At 49.8% G+C, this 19,508-nt stretch overlaps 9 protein-coding genes across 9 annotated transcripts, besides 7 other annotated features; 4 read left to right on the forward strand and 5 right to left on the reverse strand.

Annotated features, from left to right (window-relative positions):
* Window positions 1–6: 6 nt before the first annotated feature.
* NFIA_026770 (uncharacterized protein) lies at window positions 7–606 on the forward strand (the record flags this gene model as incomplete). Its single annotated transcript, XM_001261499.1, has 2 exons — window positions 7–121; window positions 293–606. The coding sequence occupies 2 exons, from the start codon at window positions 7–9 to the stop codon at window positions 604–606; spliced, it is 429 nt and encodes a 142-aa protein (XP_001261500.1).
* Window positions 279–388: a microsatellite.
* Window positions 298–596: a microsatellite.
* A 355-nt stretch (window positions 607–961) lies between the features above and the next one.
* Window positions 962–1,019: a microsatellite.
* Window positions 963–1,018: a microsatellite.
* A 719-nt stretch (window positions 1,020–1,738) lies between the features above and the next one.
* Window positions 1,739–2,526, reverse strand: NFIA_026780 (uncharacterized protein; the record flags this gene model as incomplete). The annotated part of the gene is made up of 3 exons (XM_001261500.1): window positions 1,739–2,013; window positions 2,070–2,137; window positions 2,420–2,526. 3 exons carry the CDS (start codon window positions 2,524–2,526, stop codon window positions 1,739–1,741), a joined length of 450 nt encoding a protein of 149 aa, XP_001261501.1.
* Window positions 2,070–2,334: a microsatellite.
* A 702-nt stretch (window positions 2,527–3,228) lies between the features above and the next one.
* Window positions 3,229–3,292: a microsatellite.
* Window positions 3,293–4,292: 1,000 nt separating this feature from the next.
* Window positions 4,293–5,255, forward strand: NFIA_026790 (alpha/beta hydrolase; the record flags this gene model as incomplete). Its single annotated transcript, XM_001261501.1, has 1 exon — window positions 4,293–5,255. One exon carries the CDS (start codon window positions 4,293–4,295, stop codon window positions 5,253–5,255), a length of 963 nt encoding a protein of 320 aa, XP_001261502.1.
* An 800-nt stretch (window positions 5,256–6,055) lies between these two features.
* Window positions 6,056–6,590, reverse strand: NFIA_026800 (uncharacterized protein; the record flags this gene model as incomplete). Its single annotated transcript, XM_001261502.1, has 3 exons — window positions 6,056–6,316; window positions 6,430–6,483; window positions 6,537–6,590. The coding sequence occupies 3 exons, from the start codon at window positions 6,588–6,590 to the stop codon at window positions 6,056–6,058; spliced, it is 369 nt and encodes a 122-aa protein (XP_001261503.1).
* A 141-nt stretch (window positions 6,591–6,731) lies between these two features.
* Window positions 6,732–6,781: a microsatellite.
* A 111-nt stretch (window positions 6,782–6,892) lies between these two features.
* On the reverse strand, window positions 6,893–8,226 carry NFIA_026810 (uncharacterized protein; the record flags this gene model as incomplete). The annotated part of the gene is made up of 5 exons (XM_001261503.1): window positions 6,893–7,202; window positions 7,265–7,330; window positions 7,378–7,535; window positions 7,612–7,827; window positions 8,128–8,226. 5 exons carry the CDS (start codon window positions 8,224–8,226, stop codon window positions 6,893–6,895), a joined length of 849 nt encoding a protein of 282 aa, XP_001261504.1.
* Window positions 8,227–9,474: 1,248 nt separating this feature from the next.
* Window positions 9,475–10,365, forward strand: NFIA_026820 (glutathione S-transferase family protein; the record flags this gene model as incomplete). The annotated part of the gene is made up of 3 exons (XM_001261504.1): window positions 9,475–9,825; window positions 9,881–10,206; window positions 10,260–10,365. The coding sequence occupies 3 exons, from the start codon at window positions 9,475–9,477 to the stop codon at window positions 10,363–10,365; spliced, it is 783 nt and encodes a 260-aa protein (XP_001261505.1).
* Window positions 10,366–10,563: 198 nt separating this feature from the next.
* Window positions 10,564–13,563, reverse strand: pldA (putative phospholipase PldA; the record flags this gene model as incomplete). Its single annotated transcript, XM_001261505.1, has 8 exons — window positions 10,564–10,667; window positions 10,759–11,311; window positions 11,361–11,818; window positions 11,862–12,122; window positions 12,169–12,790; window positions 12,842–12,994; window positions 13,046–13,446; window positions 13,503–13,563. The coding sequence occupies 8 exons, from the start codon at window positions 13,561–13,563 to the stop codon at window positions 10,564–10,566; spliced, it is 2,613 nt and encodes an 870-aa protein (XP_001261506.1).
* A 1,162-nt stretch (window positions 13,564–14,725) lies between these two features.
* On the forward strand, window positions 14,726–16,002 carry NFIA_026840 (DUF890 domain protein; the record flags this gene model as incomplete). The annotated part of the gene is made up of 6 exons (XM_001261506.1): window positions 14,726–14,751; window positions 14,813–14,886; window positions 14,943–15,081; window positions 15,125–15,215; window positions 15,267–15,530; window positions 15,589–16,002. 6 exons carry the CDS (start codon window positions 14,726–14,728, stop codon window positions 16,000–16,002), a joined length of 1,008 nt encoding a protein of 335 aa, XP_001261507.1.
* A 138-nt stretch (window positions 16,003–16,140) lies between these two features.
* Window positions 16,141–19,074, reverse strand: NFIA_026850 (tetratricopeptide repeat protein; the record flags this gene model as incomplete). The annotated part of the gene is made up of 1 exon (XM_001261507.1): window positions 16,141–19,074. One exon carries the CDS (start codon window positions 19,072–19,074, stop codon window positions 16,141–16,143), a length of 2,934 nt encoding a protein of 977 aa, XP_001261508.1.
* Window positions 19,075–19,508: the final 434 nt, after the last annotated feature.

The following is a 19,508-nucleotide window of genomic DNA, read 5'->3' on the forward strand; positions in this document are numbered from 1 at the left end:
CTCACCATGATTGCCATAGATGGCTCTGTTGTATACCCGCCCCTGACCCCTCTCAGTCGCGATGAGAGATTTGCCATAGTGATGGCCTTTTTGTGTGATATGTTCGTAGTTGGTGTTTTCGGTAATTTGTTCTCCTCGTGAAGTTGGTGACAGCCCTTCATCCGGTATATCCTTCTTCCATATCCTCCGTCGTCCTTCCTAGCCCGTCGAAGTCTCTGTTGACGCCCCCTGTTGAATGTCCAATCCACAGCCCTGTCGATGTCCTCTATCAATCCGCACTGTCTTGTCCTAGTCAAAGTCCGTGTCGATGTCCCTGTCGATGTCCCTGTCGATGTCCCTGTCGATGTCCCTGTCGATGTCCCTGTCGATGTCCCTGTCGATGTCCCTGTCGATGTCCCTGTCGATGTCCCTGTCGATGTCCCTGTCGATGTCCCTGTCGATGTCCCTGTCGATGTCCCTGTCGATGTCCCTGTCGATGTCCCTGTCGATGTCCCTGTCGATGTCCCTGTCGATGTCCCTGTCGATGTCCCTGTCGATGTCCCTGTCGATGTCCCTGTCGATGTCCCTGTCGATGTCCCTGTCGATGTCCCTGTCGATACCCCCTAGTCAAATTCCTCGTCGAAGTCCTAGTAAGTGCCCCCTATCAAGGTCGCTGGTCGAGGTCCCTGGTCGATTCTCAGTATCCCCTATTCGCGTCCCTGGTCAATATCCTCTAGTCGATGTCCCCTATCCATCTCCCTGGCTGATGTCGCTGTCGAAGTCCATGTCAATGTCCCTTCAAAGCCTCAGTCGATATCCTTGTAAAATTCCTGTCAAAGATCCTGTCAGTGTCCACTAGTCGAAGTCCTGTCGAAGTCCCCTATCGACGTCCCTATCGATGTCTCCTATCCCCGTCCTCTAGTCGAAGTCCACTGTGAGAAGGCCCTAATTGATGTGCCCCGATGATGTCCCTGTCGTCCCTTTGTTGTTGTCCCTGTTGTTGTCCCTGTTGTTGTCCCTGTTGTTGTCCCTGTTGTTGTGGCCATGTCGGTCGGGGTCGTCCGGGTTGTCGTCTGCGTTAGGCTTGCTGGTATCTGCAAGTGATAAACGTGATAATTAGTATGGCACTTGAAGAGCACGGTGCTAGAGATCTGGAGCTAAGACTGGATGCAAAGAGAATCTTACTCAGCTACGCCGGTCATGCCATGGCGCCGTCTCCCTCTCATGCGATTTCCTCCCATGAAAATTGTCGGTTTGATGTCCGTATGCGGCACCAAGCTTATGAAGTCGTACCAGCTTTCTGAAAGCTATTGGTTTTGTCTTTCCCACTCCACACAATCCGAATATGTCTTCAACGTCTCAGAATGTAGTTTAACTGAATCCTCATCAACGACGTCGATATTGTCAAAGTCTCGAGAAATAGAGTACACAAGTCCTTCATCACCAACGTCGGCTTCAACAACGTCTCAGGAAATAGAGTACCCATCACTCTCATCATCAACATTGCCAATATTGACGTCTCGGATTGTAAACATGATCCTTCATCACCGACGCTGTGATCTGGGGTCAAGTCCGGGAGCCAGATTGGCCTCGAATTACTCGCCCTTGAATGGTGGCATATAAACGCGGTGCGTCTCTTAAATGCCCGAGCGCACTGTGTGCTTGCCCTTCCCATTCGCTCACGCAGAAAGCCATCGAGCAATTGCTGCAACGTAGGCATTTTCTGGTAGAGCCGGAGTTGAAATAAAGGTATCCGCCATTATTCGCAAGCTCCGAATCCAGTCATTCGTCTCGAAGACCAGATTTTGACAATGGGCTCAGTTTCTACCTCGCCGCAATTGTCATCAATGCCAAACGGATTTTGGAACAGATTGTTCTCATCTCCGATGTCACTGTAATCGACATTGAGTTCTGTGACCAGCTTGGCCTCGGATTTCTCGCTGTCGTTGCATGGTGGCACAGAGACAGGTGCTTCTTCTGAAGCATTGACTGCCTCAGCATGAGTTCTCTCAGCTTTGCCTTTACCATTCTGCTCTTGCAACGAATACCAACAAGGAGAGCTGCAAAGAGCGGGATCGGATCAAGCTTACCCTTGTCCTTGAGCTCAAATGCCAGAGTCGCTTCGTAAAAGTACTCTTGCCTTGTGGTGTGGCCTTCCCTTAGATGCTACTGAGTCATGAACTCTTCGCTTCGTAAGGGGTGTGTTGGAACAAGGTGCTCCTTGTCCTGAGCTCTGATGCCAGAGACGCTTCATAGAAACACTCTTGCCGTATGGCGTGGCCTTCCCTCAGATGCTAGTGAGTCATGGACTTGTCGCTTCTTGAGAGGGAAAAGGGAGCAAGGTTCTGCTTGTCCTTGGACTCGAATGCCACGGACGCCAGTTGGAAGTTACCCTTGTCTCGCGGCGTGGCATGCTCTCGAAGGTTAACAAGTTCTGAACTTGTAGTGTTCGGAGAGCAGGGCTGGAGTATGGCTTCTCTTGTCCTCGAGCTCGGGTGCCAGAACGGTCTCGTAGAGGCTGCCCTTGACGATGCAGAGATGTCTCATGGAGACTATCTCTCGCCGTTCAAGGCGAAGGAGGGAAGGGAAACTTACTTACCCTACTTACCTATGCTCCGGCGCGATTCGGTGTCGAGATGATTGGCTGATGCGGTACCGAGATTTTTTGAAGTGTTTGAAGTGATATCCGATTGTATGATTCTCTACAATCGCGTCTTAGCTCACTGTCAGCCAGCAGCAGCGGGTTAAGAGAAAGTGGTGCTACTCACCTCCTATAGATCAAATATTAGGAACAGGATTTGCACGCATCTTTTTTCGTAGTACTTCGTATTAGGTTCCGAATGCGAGTAGTTCAAGCGTTGGCTGTACTGATCCGAATGTCCACCAGTCACTTGGTCCAAGGAGTAGTCTCGATCAGCCTTCTTGGAATGGGTAAGTAGCAATTCAAATGGTGAACACATACCTTGCTCTTTGTCTTCTTCGTCGATGATGTGTTTTAAGCGAGGGAATGGATAACCCGTATTTACTGACCGATTCTATCATGGTAAAGCTCCTTTCACCATATCCTGATGAGAGTTAACGAGCTGATGATTGGCTATTGGAAGGAGGAAGTCCTTAGGAACAAGTAAATGTTCGCTCACTTTGAAAACCGAAGAAATTTGAGGGACGGCTTCCAGTCCAGCCCGATGACTTGGGGAAGGCGGCTGAATGAAGAAGCCGAGACGATGGTGATAGAAGTGATAGTAGAGATGAAGATGAAGGTGAAGGTGAAGGTGAAGGTGAAGGTGAAGGTGAAGGTGAAGGTGAAGGTGAAGATAAAGACAAAGAGAAAAGGGAAGACAAAAAGAATAGAAGAGGAGAAGGAAGAGGCAGCAGAGAGCATTCACAAGTTTTGCGCTTCCTCAGTACACTCAATAATATGTGACAGAATCCGCAACCATGCTTAGCAATATTCACATTCAGTGAAGTGTACAGTCTTGATAAATATTATTCTTGTGGAATCTCTAACCATCTTCGTCAAATGAGCAGAGGGCCTATAAAACAATGCTTTAATGTATAACTGTCACTGTCCTGTCCTTAACCAGTGTCTAGCGATATGGTGTCTGAAAGCTGGAGGCGAAACCTGATATAGGCATGTGCGATGGAATTGGCAGCAATCGCTCTCTCGGGAACAACCTTCTAGAGAAGATAAGTGGTTCTGATCATTTATTCCACTCTTAAGAACCCGGCCTGCTATGTCATGTCTCATTGATAGATTATGGAGACTGCAGTCAAGGATAGTATTCTGTATCATGACTAGTTCTAGATTGAAATCAATTCGTCGAATCTATGGATCGAACTTTGAACTGGAGATATAACAATGCCATATTTCTAACGAGGACGAAGTGGCCAAACCTGGCAAATTCGCCATGACCAACACCCTCAGCAGATCCACGACGCCAGCAGAATATAATGATATTACAATGCATCTAAATGCGTTAGTCACTAATGTCAAGGCAAAAGTGAAGGGCTTCTCCTATAGTGAGAGTAAATATTGATGGGAGTTACTTTCTATTAGGAATCACAGAAAACCCCTACGTTGTATCATCTCACTAAGGCAACTCGACTAGATATATACCTTCGGGACTATCAGATGTCATACCCTGTGTCCAACCGCAGATCAGCTTAAATATGTCAATATCTTTCTTGCGCCCATTACGATATTTGTTTAGGCGCTTCACTGCCACATTGTTGTCACAAGCGGCATCATTTAAAAGGACATTTCCGCCCACTGTATTCTTAGAAGCTCTCTCAATTCTCAACCATCCGTTATCATGCCTTCTTCCAAGCCCTATCCCTCTCCCCTCGTGATTGCGCCTCTCAGGGATGACCAACATACGCATACAATCATTCTGCTCCACGGCCGCGGAAGTAATAGCGAGCGCTTCGGCCATGTCTTCATTGAATCAACCGGCATCGCGAAGCGCCTCCCCACTACCAAATTCATCTTCCCCACCGCCAGAAAACGGCGCTCTACAGTACTGAAACGAATTCCTATAAACCAGTGGTTCGACAATTACTCGCTTAAGAATCCGAATACACGGACCGAATTACAGATTGATGGACTACAGGAAAGTAGTGAATTTCTTCGGAAATTGATTGTTGAAGAGGCGAAGCTCTTGTCGAATGATCCCGCTGTTGGTGACGGGTATAGTCGGGTCGTGATCGGGGGCTTGAGCCAGGGGTGTGCGGCTTCTGTTTTCTGTCTTTTGGGGGGATTTCCTTCTGCGAGCGAGGATGGAGATAGTAGACGCCTTGGGGGATACATCGGGATGAGCGGGTGGTTACCGTTTGAAGGGGAGATCTCTGGGTTTTTGAGTATTGATGAAGACAATCAGGGAGAGCCAAAGTCAGGCGCTGAAGACGACGACGATGACGACCCGTTCGCCCACGACACAGATGTTGACGTCCCCGCGCACAGCCAAGCAGTCAATCATGTCCGGGAGATTCTTGGTACGCCACCCATTCAGACTGACGCTGATGACTCGGAGAATGCGTTATGTGTGTCCTACTTGAAAACACCAGTATTCCTGGGCCACGGGGCTGCAGATCCCAAGGTGTCGGTAGACTTGGGACGACGGATGGCGTCCATCCTATCTGATGGGTTTGGGATGGATGTGACGTGGAAAGCATATGAGGAGTTCGGACATTGGTATAAAGTGCCGGACGAGATTGACGATGTAGTGCTGTTCTTGAAGGAGAAGGCTGGGTTTTCTGTTGTTGAGAACGTTGAGTAGTCGTTATTATAATGTACCTGTTCAGTAGAGCACATGAGATGCTGGAGCAATCGGAGACTCAGTACTCCGCAAGATGCTTGCTTGACTCAGAGGCTTTGCACGGACCTGTTCTTCTTTCCCTGGGACTGTCAACACCCTGTAAGAAAATATCAATGAGTTGAGCAAATCCTAAGATGGCTAAAAATGACCGGGAGAACATCTTGCTGTACAATAAGACCTAGTGAACGAACAGCCAGGAACAGAGAGCATGCCTGCTGGACATAAGCATGTGCCGATTATGATGCAGGCTTTCAACTGTATGTATGAAGATGGCTCCTTTCTCATTCATCAGGAGCCCGCAGTAGTGCCTTTAACTTTAGATGATTGCAAGTTGTTGCTCGAGACTTGAGCGAGGACTCCGCCAAAGCTATGATGCTTCAAGGCTCAATATCTATTGCTATGGAGAGGAAAGGGAATTTACAACTGTGACGCGTTCAAACAGACGCTTCTGTCCTGCTAAAGCCATGAATCAGTCTTTCACTCTTTAAGAGTGATATTGCCAGGAGATGAGTACTTACCCATGATGATGATGATGTTGTTGTTGTTGTTGCAGCAGCAGCAGCTACTACTGCTGCTAAGAAGGAAAATGGAGTCTTAGGGGAGACTAAACCTCGTCGCATTGATTTCCGCCTCGCTTTCGCCTCCCCCGTTCCCCTTCCGGATCGAAAAGTTCTTCGATCCAGAGCAGCTGGGCACATGCGTGGCCACGCTGCAGCTTTACGGCAGTGTCTGCAGCCATCCATCCCACGTCAGCTTCACGGTCACCCCCTATGGAGCTTATTCAGCTTGCGAACGGTTTCTGCGATGTCGGCCTTCGCCTTATGGAAAGCTGCGGATCCCTCCTCTAAGTCTGAGATCTCCTGCCCCAGCTGCCTCTCCTCCTTCAGCTCTCTTTTATCATGAAGGCACTGGTCCTTGATTGCCTTCCGCTGTTCCAGCTCTTCCAGCAACTCCTGCTTTCGGAGGGCCTGGCCAGGGGCTTCTTCCTCGTCGTCTGGGACAACCCAGTGGCCTTCGCGGAGCTAATAATAACCTTATAGTTAGTACTATCTTAAGATATATAGTGCATATAGTATAGAGTACATAGTACATATCCCACATATATGTATGCATTGATACTTAAAGGGGAGCTTACCTCTTGTAAAAGCTCCTTGCGCCACTCCTCCTTGAATTTATCAAGGCGAGTCCTCTATAAGTCAGTTAGTCACCTGTCAGTCAAGAATGCTACTTTTATTATATTACCTTTGGCTCGGGAGCGGCGACGGTGGCAGCGGGCTCCTCCTCCTTTGGCCTCATTTTGGCGCATCTTCGCTTTGTCCCGGAGCCACTGGGCTCTTGTGATGTTCGGCCGCAGCTTTACGGCATCATCGACATCCTGCCATGACTTCTGCGCCTCATCGAAGGCCTTCTGCGCAGCCTCTAGTGACTCCTTTGCAGCCTTCCGCTGCTGCCATTTCTCCTTCCGCTGCTGCCTTTTCTCCTTCCGCTCCCCCTTTCGGCGATGAACTCAACAACAATGAGTTCAACGGACGCAGGCCAGCTGGGTCCGTGAGAGTTCGGACCGCGGCTGGGGGTCCCGCAGCCCTGCCTGGACCTCCTCAGGCAATTGAATGATTTTCAAAGAAGAGCCGGCGCTCCGCCGACACTTTCTTTATTGTGTTGTCGGCGGAGCGCCAGGCCTTCTCTGCCTCTTCCAAGTCCTTCTGGGCCTTCTCCACTGCCTCCTTGGCCGCCTTGCACTTCTTGTGCACCTCCTCCCGCTCCAGCTTTGCTGCAGCCCACTCGCCTTCTAGCTCTGTAAGATGGAGCTTCTGGGCGGGTGTTAGATTGGGCCGCAGCTGCGGCACCCCCAGCCCTCTCTGGATGGACTCTGGCAATTCTGCCCAGGTCCGCCCCTTCTGCCTCCATCTAGTAGATAATATAGATTAGTTACTGGTATATACATCTGTGTATAGACAATATAGACTTACGAGGTGAGTGATTCTCTGGCGCTCATTGCGCCGGATCTCCTCTTCACGCTTCTGCTTCTTGGTTGGCTAGAACTAAGGTTAGCCACATGACCTGTGTAGTATATCAAGAATACCCACGGGACCAGAGGGGGCTGGGGGGCCAGCGGGAGCGGGAGGAGGTGGCGGCGGCGGCGGCGGATTGATATCCAGTGTCCGAATCAGTGGTCATGTGGCGGGCGTCCCGCAGCCCTGCCTGGACCTCCTCAGGCAATTGAATGCCCTGCTGCGCTATCTAGCAGCGTCTAGTGCGTCATGCTGTTAGCGAGTCATCCACCAAACTTGGATGCCTTGAGTGTCTCCTCACGTACCTTGTCTGCTTTCTCAAACGTCGTCTTCGCGGCATCTGGTGCTGCCTTGGCCTCCTCCTTCAGGCGAATGGACGTGTCGAGTCCTGGGTTGTATCGGCCACGTATGTACATAGCCGGCTCATCTTCTTTGAAGTGGGAATCAGAGGCGTGTTGCTTGATTGGTCGCCTCCATGAGCTGTTCTTTTGCACTGACAGGTTCTGCTTTAACGAGCTCTGCTGTGTCAAAAGGCGTTTCATCAGCCGTTCTCTCACATCTTAGCAGCTGTACAGCTGCTCGAGCATCCGCTTCTCTGAAGTCTCGTGGTACATCGACGTAGAACTTCGGTGTGATTTTAAGATCACGTATAGCGTGCCGAGATCGGCAAAAACAAATTGATTTGTAAATATGCCGTCCCGTCCATTCACGACCTCTTCCGTTCTGGGCCTCAAATCCTCTAAGGACCACGTGTCCTTTCAATCAGAGTTGAACTTGCATAGAACTCCGCGGAATCTCAATTCGACAAGAAGTCAACATACACCCTCCAGCAGTCGCTGGGCCCGTGTGAGATCGGGCTGCAGCTTCGGCTCCAGCCATGCCTGGATGTCCTTTGGCACGAGGACACCTCTCTCCGCCATCTAGATGATAATAGATGCTGATATTTTTATTATTAGATTATAAACCTACCTCACGGCAGAGGTGCTGGCGCTCCTTGCGCCGAACAGCTTCTTCTCGGCGTCTTTTCTTGCTCGGCTAGAATCAAGATAAGGCCCCTAGGCTTAGAAAGGCAGGGGCTGGCTGTTGTTGCCGCTGTTGCTGTTACTTCTAGTGTCTCATACTGTTAGCAAGTCATCGACCAAAGTTCCATATGTGATGGAAACCGAAGATCCATGGGATCATCGGGAGAGTGAACATGAAGCTCACCTATTTTGACCATACAGGTCCGTCAAGAAGGAATAAGTCATCGCGAGAGTCCCGCAGATAAACCTGCAAAATGACTCTAATTGAGTGAGGGCCCTCTAGCTCCATAGATATGAAGAAAGGAAGATGGAGAGCGGAGAATCGTGGGGGAGACGATGGTATTCGTCTCTATCTGTCTCAGTTCGATCTGCCATTGAATGACTGGTTCAAGGTCCTTACAGTGAATGAAGATTGTTGAAATTCACTATCCTTGAGCGCTACATATCATTGACCACAGTGAGCATTGTTGAGGATAGTGAATGTCATACTCAGTTAGTGAATACGGTAATAGATTTGAGGCAGAGGGTGAGACACAAAGTGAGACATACTGACGAGCAAGCCACGGGTCAGTCTTCTAGACTTAAAAACTAAGGAAGTAGCTGATACTCTAATGTGTTTCCAATCCTACCTATCTCAATAAGAAACTCGGGACCAACTGCTGCGCCAGGGCAGAAATGGATGATACAACAATATTAGCCGAAACTCGAGTGCAAGGGCCAAATCGGATGTATTTATCAATAGTCAATACTAAGTACTATCACTTTGTTACTATACATCGGAAATAACCCCAGCATTGTTAGATGAGTAGTGCGAGATTTGAGGATGCCTGGCTGAACATGGGTCAATTGAGTAATTTCTCTGTTTACCGGACTCTTGAAACTCTAGTATTTACAAGCAACTGGCTAATAGGATAGCCATTCAATTTTGTGGCTTATAAACTTGCTACTGTTAGACCCTCGTATCGGAGTCCCTAAAGGGCATCGCAGCCTAGAACTTTCTTCCCGACTTACATACGTTATTCTCACCCTTTTTTTGTACTTATACTTCTTATTCGCTCCAATCCATCCTCGAAGTATCAACAAATATCAGTAGTTTAGCTAAACTCACCCTCTAACATTGTCATCTTCCCATTATCAAAACCCACAATGGCCACCAAATCATCCCCCATAGTTACCGTCTTCCGCGGCTTCCCAGAAACCGGTTGCTACGTCTGGTCCCCCTTCGTCACAAAGCTGGAGGCCCGTCTCCGTTTCGGCAACATCCCCTACCGCACCGAACAAGGCGCCATCCCCAAAGCTCCCCGCGGCAAGGTCCCCTACGTCTCCATCCAGGATGGCGAGCAGCCGCCGCAGACGCTCGCAGATTCAACTCTCATCACCAAAGCGCTGATTGAGAAGGGGTACACAGAGGATCTGAACCAGCACCTGTCTCCAACGGAGCGACTGCATGACCTGGCGCTCAAAGCATTGCTAGAGGATAAGTTGTCTTCTTACCAGGTACGAGTCACATCACTACGCACGACAGTGAAGAAATTAACCTAACGGTGAAAAGACCTATGAACGATGGATCCTAAACTTCTACACCATGCGCTCCAAGATCCTCGCTGCCCTCCCCTGGCCTGTCCAGGTCGTCGTCGGCAACATCATCTACCGCAAAGTTACCCGCAATCTCCAGGGCCAGGGTACCATGGCCTTCACTGAAGATGAGATCAGTGCGTTCCGGCAAGAGATCTGGGCGAGTCTGAATGCGGTGGTGGCGGAGGCGCAGACGAAGCAGTCCGGTCGGGAGGGGCCGTTCTGGGTCTGGGGTGGAGAGGGGCCGACGGAGGTGGATGCGGTGCTGTTTGGGTTCATTGCGTCGGGGTTGGTGTGTGATGCGTGAGTACTCACTTTTGCTTTGCTTGCCTGCGGTATGCTGATATCTTGGGCAGCGCACCAGCCTCAAGGGAGATTATCAAGGGCTATCCGGCCCTGGTCAATTATGCGAGACGGATCCATGATAAGTACTTTCCTGACTATGAGCTGTGGGAGGAGTGATCGATGTATTCCATTTTAATACAAGGAGTTGATCTCTTGCAGTATCAGTGGTGGAGGTATATGACAATGAGTGGCTCAAATCTGGCTGATAATATGCCGACATTTTCATGGTTGGCTCTTTGTTCGTGGCGGCGGACATATTCCTCATTAAAAACCTGCTATATCCACATGATAGTTACTTTTGCGATAGTGTTGTATCTACAATGCTAACATGGACGAATGTACAACTTGACAGCCCCTATCCTGCTCGCTTGAATAGTCATCAAATGGTTTCAAAATCATGATTGCAATGAAGTACTCCGCTATTGGGACAAAGATAGCAGACGATTAGGTATAGATGCTCTGCAACAAGATTAGCAAAAAAGTATCTTGTAAAGCGTGTAATTAACAAACTTGCCTCAGTGATTTGGTTAACAGCCAGACCAGGTTCTGCCATCTCGGCGTCTTTCAGGAAATCGAGGGGCATCCAGACAAGATGGCCCTTAATCTTGTCCAGTTTCTCTCGGACATCCTTGACGGGCTGGTACGGATCGAACAGGTGACCCTCTTTAATACCGCCTTGCGGTCTGAAATTATCATAGTCCTCAAAGGTGCGGATGTTGTCATCTGGATCCGTGCGGAAGAGCATCCGATATACTTCCGTGTTCGTTGTGGCTTGCTCTGTCCAGGTCTTCCACAAGTCATCGTTCAAGGGATCTGTGACAAAGTCGTTCTCCGGGCCCTCAAGAATCTCATTTAGACACACGTTAGGTGGCTGCGCGTTAGGATGCTTGGAGGCGTCGTAGTCTTGTGCTGGAAGAAGGCCTAAATGCTCCCGCCACAGCTGCCGCCGCAAAGTAGCGGCAAGGCGCGAGGCTCTATATGGCTTTCCGTCCATCGTGCTATCGATGAAGTCTTGATCCTCGACAACAATGGCCAGCTCGCTATCATGGTAACCGAGTTGTGACTTTTGGTGTCAGTCCTGGAGTCAAGCATTTGTAGGAGGGTATACTCACCCGGTCGTTGATGTTCGCGCTGCCGCAGATGGCAATCCTGTCGTCTACAATGCACACTTTACCATGCACATAGAGCTCTTCCTGGACAAAATTTGCCTTTTCACTCTCCGGATCTCCTTCCCAGGGCTCCTCAGACATCTTGTCGCCATTGAGCATCGTTGTATGCGCGACAGAGTCCTTGCTTCGATATTGCTCACTTCTGCGCCCTTCCTGCTTCTCCTCGTATCTGCGCAACCTTGCAAGCCTTTCTTCCTTCTCTCGCTCTGCGTCGTCGTAATTGACTTCGTGTTTGTCGCCTTCTTCGCCAACCACCGGGTGAACGCTGTCGCTCATGATAGACTCAGCTATGCCACGCTGGATGTCATGATACGTTACTCCTGCTTCATTCTCCAATTCTTCTAGAGCCGGAGTCTTGTTGATACGGTCATAAGCGCGCAGATTAAAAAGGAACACATGCTCTGATTAATTAGTCATTTGTTTCCGCGAAGGTTAAGAACTCACCTCTTGGATCAACTCCTTGAGCAGAGATCTGACCGAAAATCGAGTGTTCCCCGCGCAGAATAGATTTGTATTGATAATCCATGATCGCACGTGTGCCAGTTGCTGCACTTTGTCTCAGGTCCCCAGCAAATCCTGGAATAGCGGGAATCACAATGATCACTCGGAACTTCCGACCCTCTTTGCCAGCTCGAACGCAGGCGTCGACAATTGCACGACCAATGGTATTGATGATGGGCTTTTGCTGGTCTCCAGTGGCAGTAACTTGAACACGTCAGCATCTGAAGCATTGTAGCGAAGGTGGACTTACTGAAAAACTGGTTTTCGATATATACCAAATGTTGAGCGTTACGAATAATCTCGCAATAAGCACTTTGAATACTCTGCTCAGTCAGGATTCCACTGCTCCAATCACCACTGCTGCGAATAATCTGCCCCCGCACAGTGCCTTGCATTCCTCGGGGCTTGGTGTCTAGCGGATTGAGAGGATGTCGAATATAGTGTCCACAAGGATACTTCGGGCGTTGTACCCCGACAAGATCTTCGTCATCGCCGGTGCGGCCCTCCAGCAGAAGCCAGTCGACGCCATGATCACGCTTGTACTTATCTCGCTTGACAAAGTTCCATCGAAGAACAAAATGCTCGGCGATATCATAGACGCAATCTCCAACCAAGCCCATTGCTACATCATGCCATGGCATTCGACCATAGTCTGCTTTGCTTACTTCATTTGACTGCCAATCTGCAACGCTCTGGAAATCCATAATACGGTTGTTGTTCCAATCCTGACCTGGGAATATTTCGTCCTTCAAGTTCGCCGGATGAACGTCCGCCAGGGGATGTTGGTGAGCATCCCATCTACCAAAACATAAATCGATACCACCAATGAAGGCGACGGCGTAGTCAATGACAATAAATTTTTCATGATGTGCCTAGAATGTCAGCATAATTCTGACTATAACTACAATCCACGATGGACTTACCCAGTACAATGTCATATCTGCCGCATTTTCAAAAATATTGTGATCCGGATGCCGTAGAACTTTGATGTTTCCGTGACCAGGAGTTCCCTCAGGGCAGAGACTGCGGAGCGCGTGTTTCGTATGCGCTGAGTTGCACGTCAGTGCTTGATTGACCTGGATCCTGTCAGTTGTACCGACTGAACACAGTCAATATCGCTGACAAACCTCCTTGTAAACAATCACATAGATCTTAACGCCCGCTTCAGCGCGGCGCTTGAGCACTTGATCGAGCCTCCATTCTTGCGTCAAATATGGAGGTCTACGAAGAAACAGCTCCGGAGAGAGCCACCAGTCCTCGATATAGATCACCTCCTTCGCCTCCTCCAAAGCGACTGAGACAGCCCAGAGGTAGTCCAGCGCGTCGACATACCACTTGACCCTGTTGCCCTCTCTAACCGGAGCAAACGACTTGTATCTATGTGACTCGGCAATCACAGTTCTCTTATTGTCTGTTTCCCGCTCATGCTCCTCATCATGGCGGTGGTTGGGGTTGACGACATTGAAGAATTTTCCAACTTTGTGTTTGAAGTGGTGAGCTTTTGCCTTGGCGTCGTGTAAATGAGAGTCTGATAGCCATTGTCAGTCGGGACAGAAATCTCATTGGAAGGGATACGATACAGACCTTTCAAAGCACTTTCTAGATGGTCTATCTCGTGCTCGAATTTCTCCTTCAATTTCCCCATCTCAAGATGTGACCCACAGAGGTTACTTTCCTGGAATCAAAACAAACAAAACGATCCAAACTGGCATCCAACAATGGAAGAACCCTCCGTAGAAATTCTCGCAATGCTCACGATTTTCGGAGTTCGATCACGAATTATTCCTATAAATATCCGGCTCGAAGACTCTTTTTTTATGATTGACCCTAAGTGTCAAAAGGAGGGGGATCGGCGATTACTTGACAGTACTCCGTAGTCCGATACGCGTCGGCCCACGGTGTGACATCATTCCGTGCTAGCTTTACCAGCCTTACAGCCTTGTGGCCTGACTCTGGGGAACCAAAACTTCCCGGCCCCAAGCCCGTTCAGGAGAACACTTACCCACACTCTCCAGTTGATCGTTGTGGTTCCTGCATCATTGCGTCCAGTTCATCAATGAGGATCATCGCAACATCACGAGGTTTTGTTGCTGTCTGTACCATTGTTTCTGTGCCTTTGGAAAAGTCGAGGTAAGCCCCACCATCAGCCATGGTTGGCATCTAGCCTCCAATCGTCCACTAATATCGTCATTTCATCTAGATAACACTGACTAGTCTACTACAGGAATTTTTGATTCTGTCTCACTAGTTCTCGACTACTTTCGTGGCACCTCTTGGCGCAGGTTTAGGCTGACACGTTCTTACCTGTGTGGTCAACTTAATCTACCATGATGAGGGCAGCTCGAAATATCTACAGAGATGACGTCGATTTCACTACTCTTGCGTTGCAGTCGCCGGCTTTTGCGAAATAGTCAGTCCGCCGCCTTGTGATTCATACTCATCTCTGACCCTACTGTCAGTGTGAAGCCAAATGGCCAGTTAGATTTCAGCGATCCCGATGCCGTACGGTAAGATGGTCATAGATATTGCCGGTGTCGCAGATGACTGACCGGCTTTCCAGGCAATTGACTAAGAGTCTCTTAAAGAGAGATTTCAATCTGAATGTTGAGATACCTGAGAACAGACTTTGTCCACCGGTATGTTAACTTAGCTAACAAAAAGTCTTACATGCTAACCTGATACCCTAGATACCAAACAGGTAAATAAAAAGAGGTTACAGAGATTGCATATGTTCTGACGGACAAGCAGGTTAAACTATATTCTATGGCTGCAAGACGTTCTCGATACCACAGGTGACCAGTACCGCGATGACTACGACCCGGATCGATCCGTGGTAGGCCTGGATATGTGGGTATCACCTGTTCTGGAGATGTTCTCTTTCTGACTTTTCGTAGTGGAACAGGATGCTGCAGTATATACCCGTTGCTCGGGTGCACGACACGGCCCCTGTGGGATTTCTTTGCTACAGGTAATCAATGTCGCTTCAAACCGCATCGGATGGATGAAAAGCTCACAAGAATCTAGATATCGACAACGAGAATGTTCGAACCGCCCGAGAAAATGTGACAAATAACGGGCTTGATGGCCGAATTCGGGTATTCAAAACCGAGCGCACGGATGATCTCATTCCTCTAGACACAAAGCTCGGCATCCAAAGGTATGTGTCCACTGAGATTGCATAAACGGCATATATCTGAGATTTTCAGGCTCGACTTTACCATGTGCAATCCTCCATTCTACTCCTCACGCGAAGAAATGATAGCTTCAGCAGAGGCCAAGGAACGGCCTCCATTTTCAGTAAGTCCAACTCAATGAGGCTTACAGACTCCTGCTGAAAACCAGACATAGGCATGCACAGGAGACGAGGTCGAGATGGTCACTGAGGGCGGTGAAATTGCTTTTGTCTATCGCATGATTGAGGAAAGCCTTCAACTTCGCGAGAGAGTTGTCTGGTACACCTCAATGCTTGGGAAGCTGAGCAGTGTATCCGTCATTGTCGAGAAGCTCATGGAGCACGGGAACAACAACTACGCGGTAACCGAATTTGTTCAAGGAAGCAAGACGAAGAGGTGGGCTGTGGCGTGGTCGTGGACTGATCTCCGTCCGAGTATGGTATGCTTCAGTACATCTTGGTCTAGTGTTTGAGTGCTCCCGTGCTGATTTGCAACAGAAAGTAGCCCGAGGCATCCCTGGCTTCCCGAAACACCTCCTACCATTTCCCTCCGAGTTCATGCTCGAAATCATGAATCAATCGATCGATGACATCGGCGACAAAATTGACAAAGAACTCAGCAGCCTTCGCATTCATTGGACTTGGCGTAAGAATCTGGCTACCGGCGTCGGATTCGCAATGGAGAATGTTTGGTCCCGTCAAGCTCGCAGAAAGTTGCAGAATTCGGCTGGTGCTGCGGATATGATGGAAATTGACGAGGGTGCAGCGGCTCTTGGTTTCAAGGTTCAGCTGAAGCAGGATAGACTTGATGAAAAGTGCGTCCGAGTTGTCGTTCGTTGGCTCAAGGGATTAGATTCCGTCTTGTTCGAGAGCTTCTGCGGGATGTTAAAGAGAAAGGTGGAGGGGAGGTGATGCGGAAAGAGGGCATGGAACGTTGAATGATAACTCAAAACGAGCACATGATTGAGCGAAGACAGATCTATTCATACTTAAACGCTAATCAGGTTGTATCCGACATGAAGTGCATAAGACATCTCTCAGGTCTGACAACTAAGAACTTCCCACTTCGGACTGCAGCTCTTTCAGACGACTCCAGCCCTCGGAACCCTCCCAAAAGTCCTTTCCTTTACCCAAAATACCCCTGACAGCACTGCGGGCCTTGAATCGCCAGTCCTTAGCAACCATCTCAGCCTCCCCCTCATGTTTGCCTTCTTTGTCCATAGGCCCAAACCTGGCATATCCATCACGGACCAACCTCTCAGTTGCACGGACAACATCCATCCACTTCTTCTCATCGCCCATTTGGAACGCGCCCTGTGTGCACGAGGCAACGGTAGCTCGCCAGGCCTTCTCGTGAGCCTCAAAGGCCTTGGATGGCTGGCCACGGAAGTGTTCTACACGGGCAACGAGAAGCCAGAGCGGAGCCGAGTGTGTAATGAGAGGCACAACGCATTCGTCCACTAGGGAGAGGATCTGACCGGCGATGGTACCACTGCGGACGACGCGGTCCGAGTTCTCGTCGTTCTCATCCACCTTGATCAGGAGGTCCTCGTAATTGTAGGTGTCGACGACGTGCTCAATCAGCATGCTGAGAACGGGTATATCAACGCACTTCTCTCCGTTCTTTGGGCCGAGAAGTTCAATCACCCGTCTCTGGGCTGTGACCACATCGCGGAATGGTGTAGCTGGTGGAGGGATCGAGGCTGCGACGGTCAGGACGTTGTCCCAAATGCGAGCATCGGTGTGCTTGAGCTGAGCGGCGCGGTGGAGAGCAGCGAGGGCCTCGCGCTTGCGCTTATAGGGATCCTGTGGTTTTTTTCTGGTTTCCGAGTCGGCATCGGCATCGGCGCCAGCATCTTGCTGCTCCTCCTCTGCCGTTTCGGTGGTTTCGCTGGGTTTGGCGGTTCGCAGGATGGCAGCAGCAAGGTTACTCCATGCTTCGGCGTCCGTGTCTTCGAGCTGCACGGTCCGTGTAAACGAGTCAATGGCGTCCTCCCATTTTTGCAGTTCAAGCTGTACACAACCAAGCGCAAACCACGCGCTGTGGTTGAGACGGTTGATGTGGAGACTCTTGCGGTATGCCTCCTCTGCCTTTTCGAGAGCAGGGGGCTTCAACGAAAGATAGTGGCGGGCCAATGAACGCTGCGCGCGTGCGTATCTGTTGTTTGAGACCTCCCATGCGCGTTCGTACATTGTCGGATCACTATCGATGTCACCCAGGATGCAGAGCAAGCGAGGGGCATCAACGGGCAGCGGAGATACTTCCGGCCCGTCGAACTTCTCGTTCTCGTCATCTGGGTTTGGACCCGTGGGCTCATAAAGCTGTCTGCGGACGATATGCTTGGCCTTCTCTTCTCTGTCTGTGGCAGCGTAGCAGAGAGCGGCCTCCGCCCACATCTGCAGGCGTTCGTAAATGTCCAGTGCAGTCCGCAGACCGCCAAGGTTGACCCAGCGTTGAGCCAACTCAGCTTCGAGACTCCACCGAGTAGGAGAGTTCAAGAGCCAGATGTACTCTAGTCTTTCAGCGGCCGAAGCAGACTCGGATTTCTCGGGTCTTGGGAGGAATGTGGTGGCCTGGTTACTATTTTCGGTAGCTTGAGTATCAAGAGTTGCTGTGTCTGCAATGACTTGGTCAACAAGCGCTTGCATCTGCAGAACAGATCTTTCTACAGTTCGAGCTCGGTATCCTTCCACACGGCTTCGGACCAACAAAGCTTGAGTGTATACCTGCCAGTTCGAACTGCCCCCTTCAAGGACACGGATAGCGTAAGGGTGGGTCTCTTCCCGAGTGAGACCGTTCTCCGGCGACGTGTTCGTGATTGCGGAAGCCAAACCCAGCAAAATGGCAGAGTCAACAGGGTCCAGCAGTGGTTGGTTGCCGGGGTCAAGAGACTGCAAAGCTGGGGGAAGTGTGGATTCTTCCTGGACTGTCGTCGACTTGTCTTTGGATGTCCGAGTGTCCTTGGTGAAGGATATGCTTTCGAGAAGTGTATCATCGTTGAGGTCTAGGTTCTTAGGTCCTGCTGGGGGGGTATCCTCCTTGTTTTCCGGAAGAGCCGAGTTTCCGGTGGTCGTCAGTTCTTCAGCACTCTTTGCCAAGACGACCAGCTGGCTGATATCATGTTCTTGGAACTTCGTCCTTTTTCCCAGTCTTCCAGTCAATGCAAACTCAAACTTTCTGACTGCTGCAGCCTGTTCAAGATCTGACCGAGCCTTGGTGTCAAAGCCATGGTGGGTGTGGATAGTCGCCCTTTCCACAAGGAAGCGTCCTTTTTCTTGAGCTGTAGAAAATACAGACTTTTCGCTAAGTAGCATCTTGCTCAACTCTTCCAAGTCGCTATAGATGGCATCCTGTAATGTGCTAGTAGCTTCGGACAGCATCTTCTGGTGAAGGAAATTGACGCGGAGTCTCGCCGTCCTCGCTACTAATGGTCCGTCAGGGACGAGGATGTCAGCATCAACAAGAAGAGCCTTCGCAACTGCAAAGAGTTCAACATTTGGCGTCAGCTTGTAGGCGGCTTCTCCGTCTACAGATAGTTCACGAATGATGTGATTGCGAACAGCCCGGAGCTTGGTGGCATCTGAATGGAGAGCCTCAGGGAGAATCACATCCGCTGAGTTAAAATCCAACGGAGGACCTGTAATATTGGATTGCATAAAGTTAAACAGAGCCGCCAGACCGATATGGAGGATCTGTGACTGTTGCTGCTCAGCAGTAAGCCCATCCAGTGGCATCTGAGCCGTAGCCTTCGCCTTCTCCGTCAGGAAGGTGGTATAGCATATCTCGCCGTTGGAGACGCGGCTGATAGCACTCGCATCTGCAGAGTTGTGTCCCAACAATTCTCTAGCCAGTGGAAGCTGGAGGATGGGGACAATCTCTGCATGTGCTAGTTTGACCGGGTCATACTGTTCCCTCAACGGCGACGTCCCATCAAACAGAACGTCCAAGGACGACGGGTAAGAAGCGCTCGATGCTTCAGACATCTTGGAGAACTTCTCTTAGGATCTGAATCTTAAAAGAGCAACTTCTAAACGCCTTCAAAACGGTCGAACTGATGTGTTATGCCTGACTTTGTACTTTGGATAGACCTCGGTTGGGCCGACGACATTAACGAACACGTGACGAGTGGTATGATTTGGAAATTTTCACAAGAACATACTGAATGCTCTCAAGCACTCGAATCAGGCCACCTAAGAACAAAGCTAGCAAAAGAGCGACTGCTGATGGCTTTGGTGATGACGATGAAAAAGCGCAGGTACCCCGCCCAACAGTTTTTTCCTCCCTCATCCATTTTTTGTTATCGATAAGGCGGGTTGGGAGATTATGGTGGGGCCACCAAAGACCGTGGCATTAATAAAATATGCTGGGATATTGAACGAGTTTGCTTCAATCTGAGTTAAGACCACGCTCTACGCAC

The sequence above is a fragment of the Aspergillus fischeri genome, genomic scaffold (genome assembly GCF_000149645.3).
Source record: "Aspergillus fischeri NRRL 181 1099437636263 genomic scaffold, whole genome shotgun sequence".
Lineage (NCBI taxonomy): Eukaryota > Fungi > Ascomycota > Eurotiomycetes > Eurotiales > Aspergillaceae > Aspergillus > Aspergillus fischeri.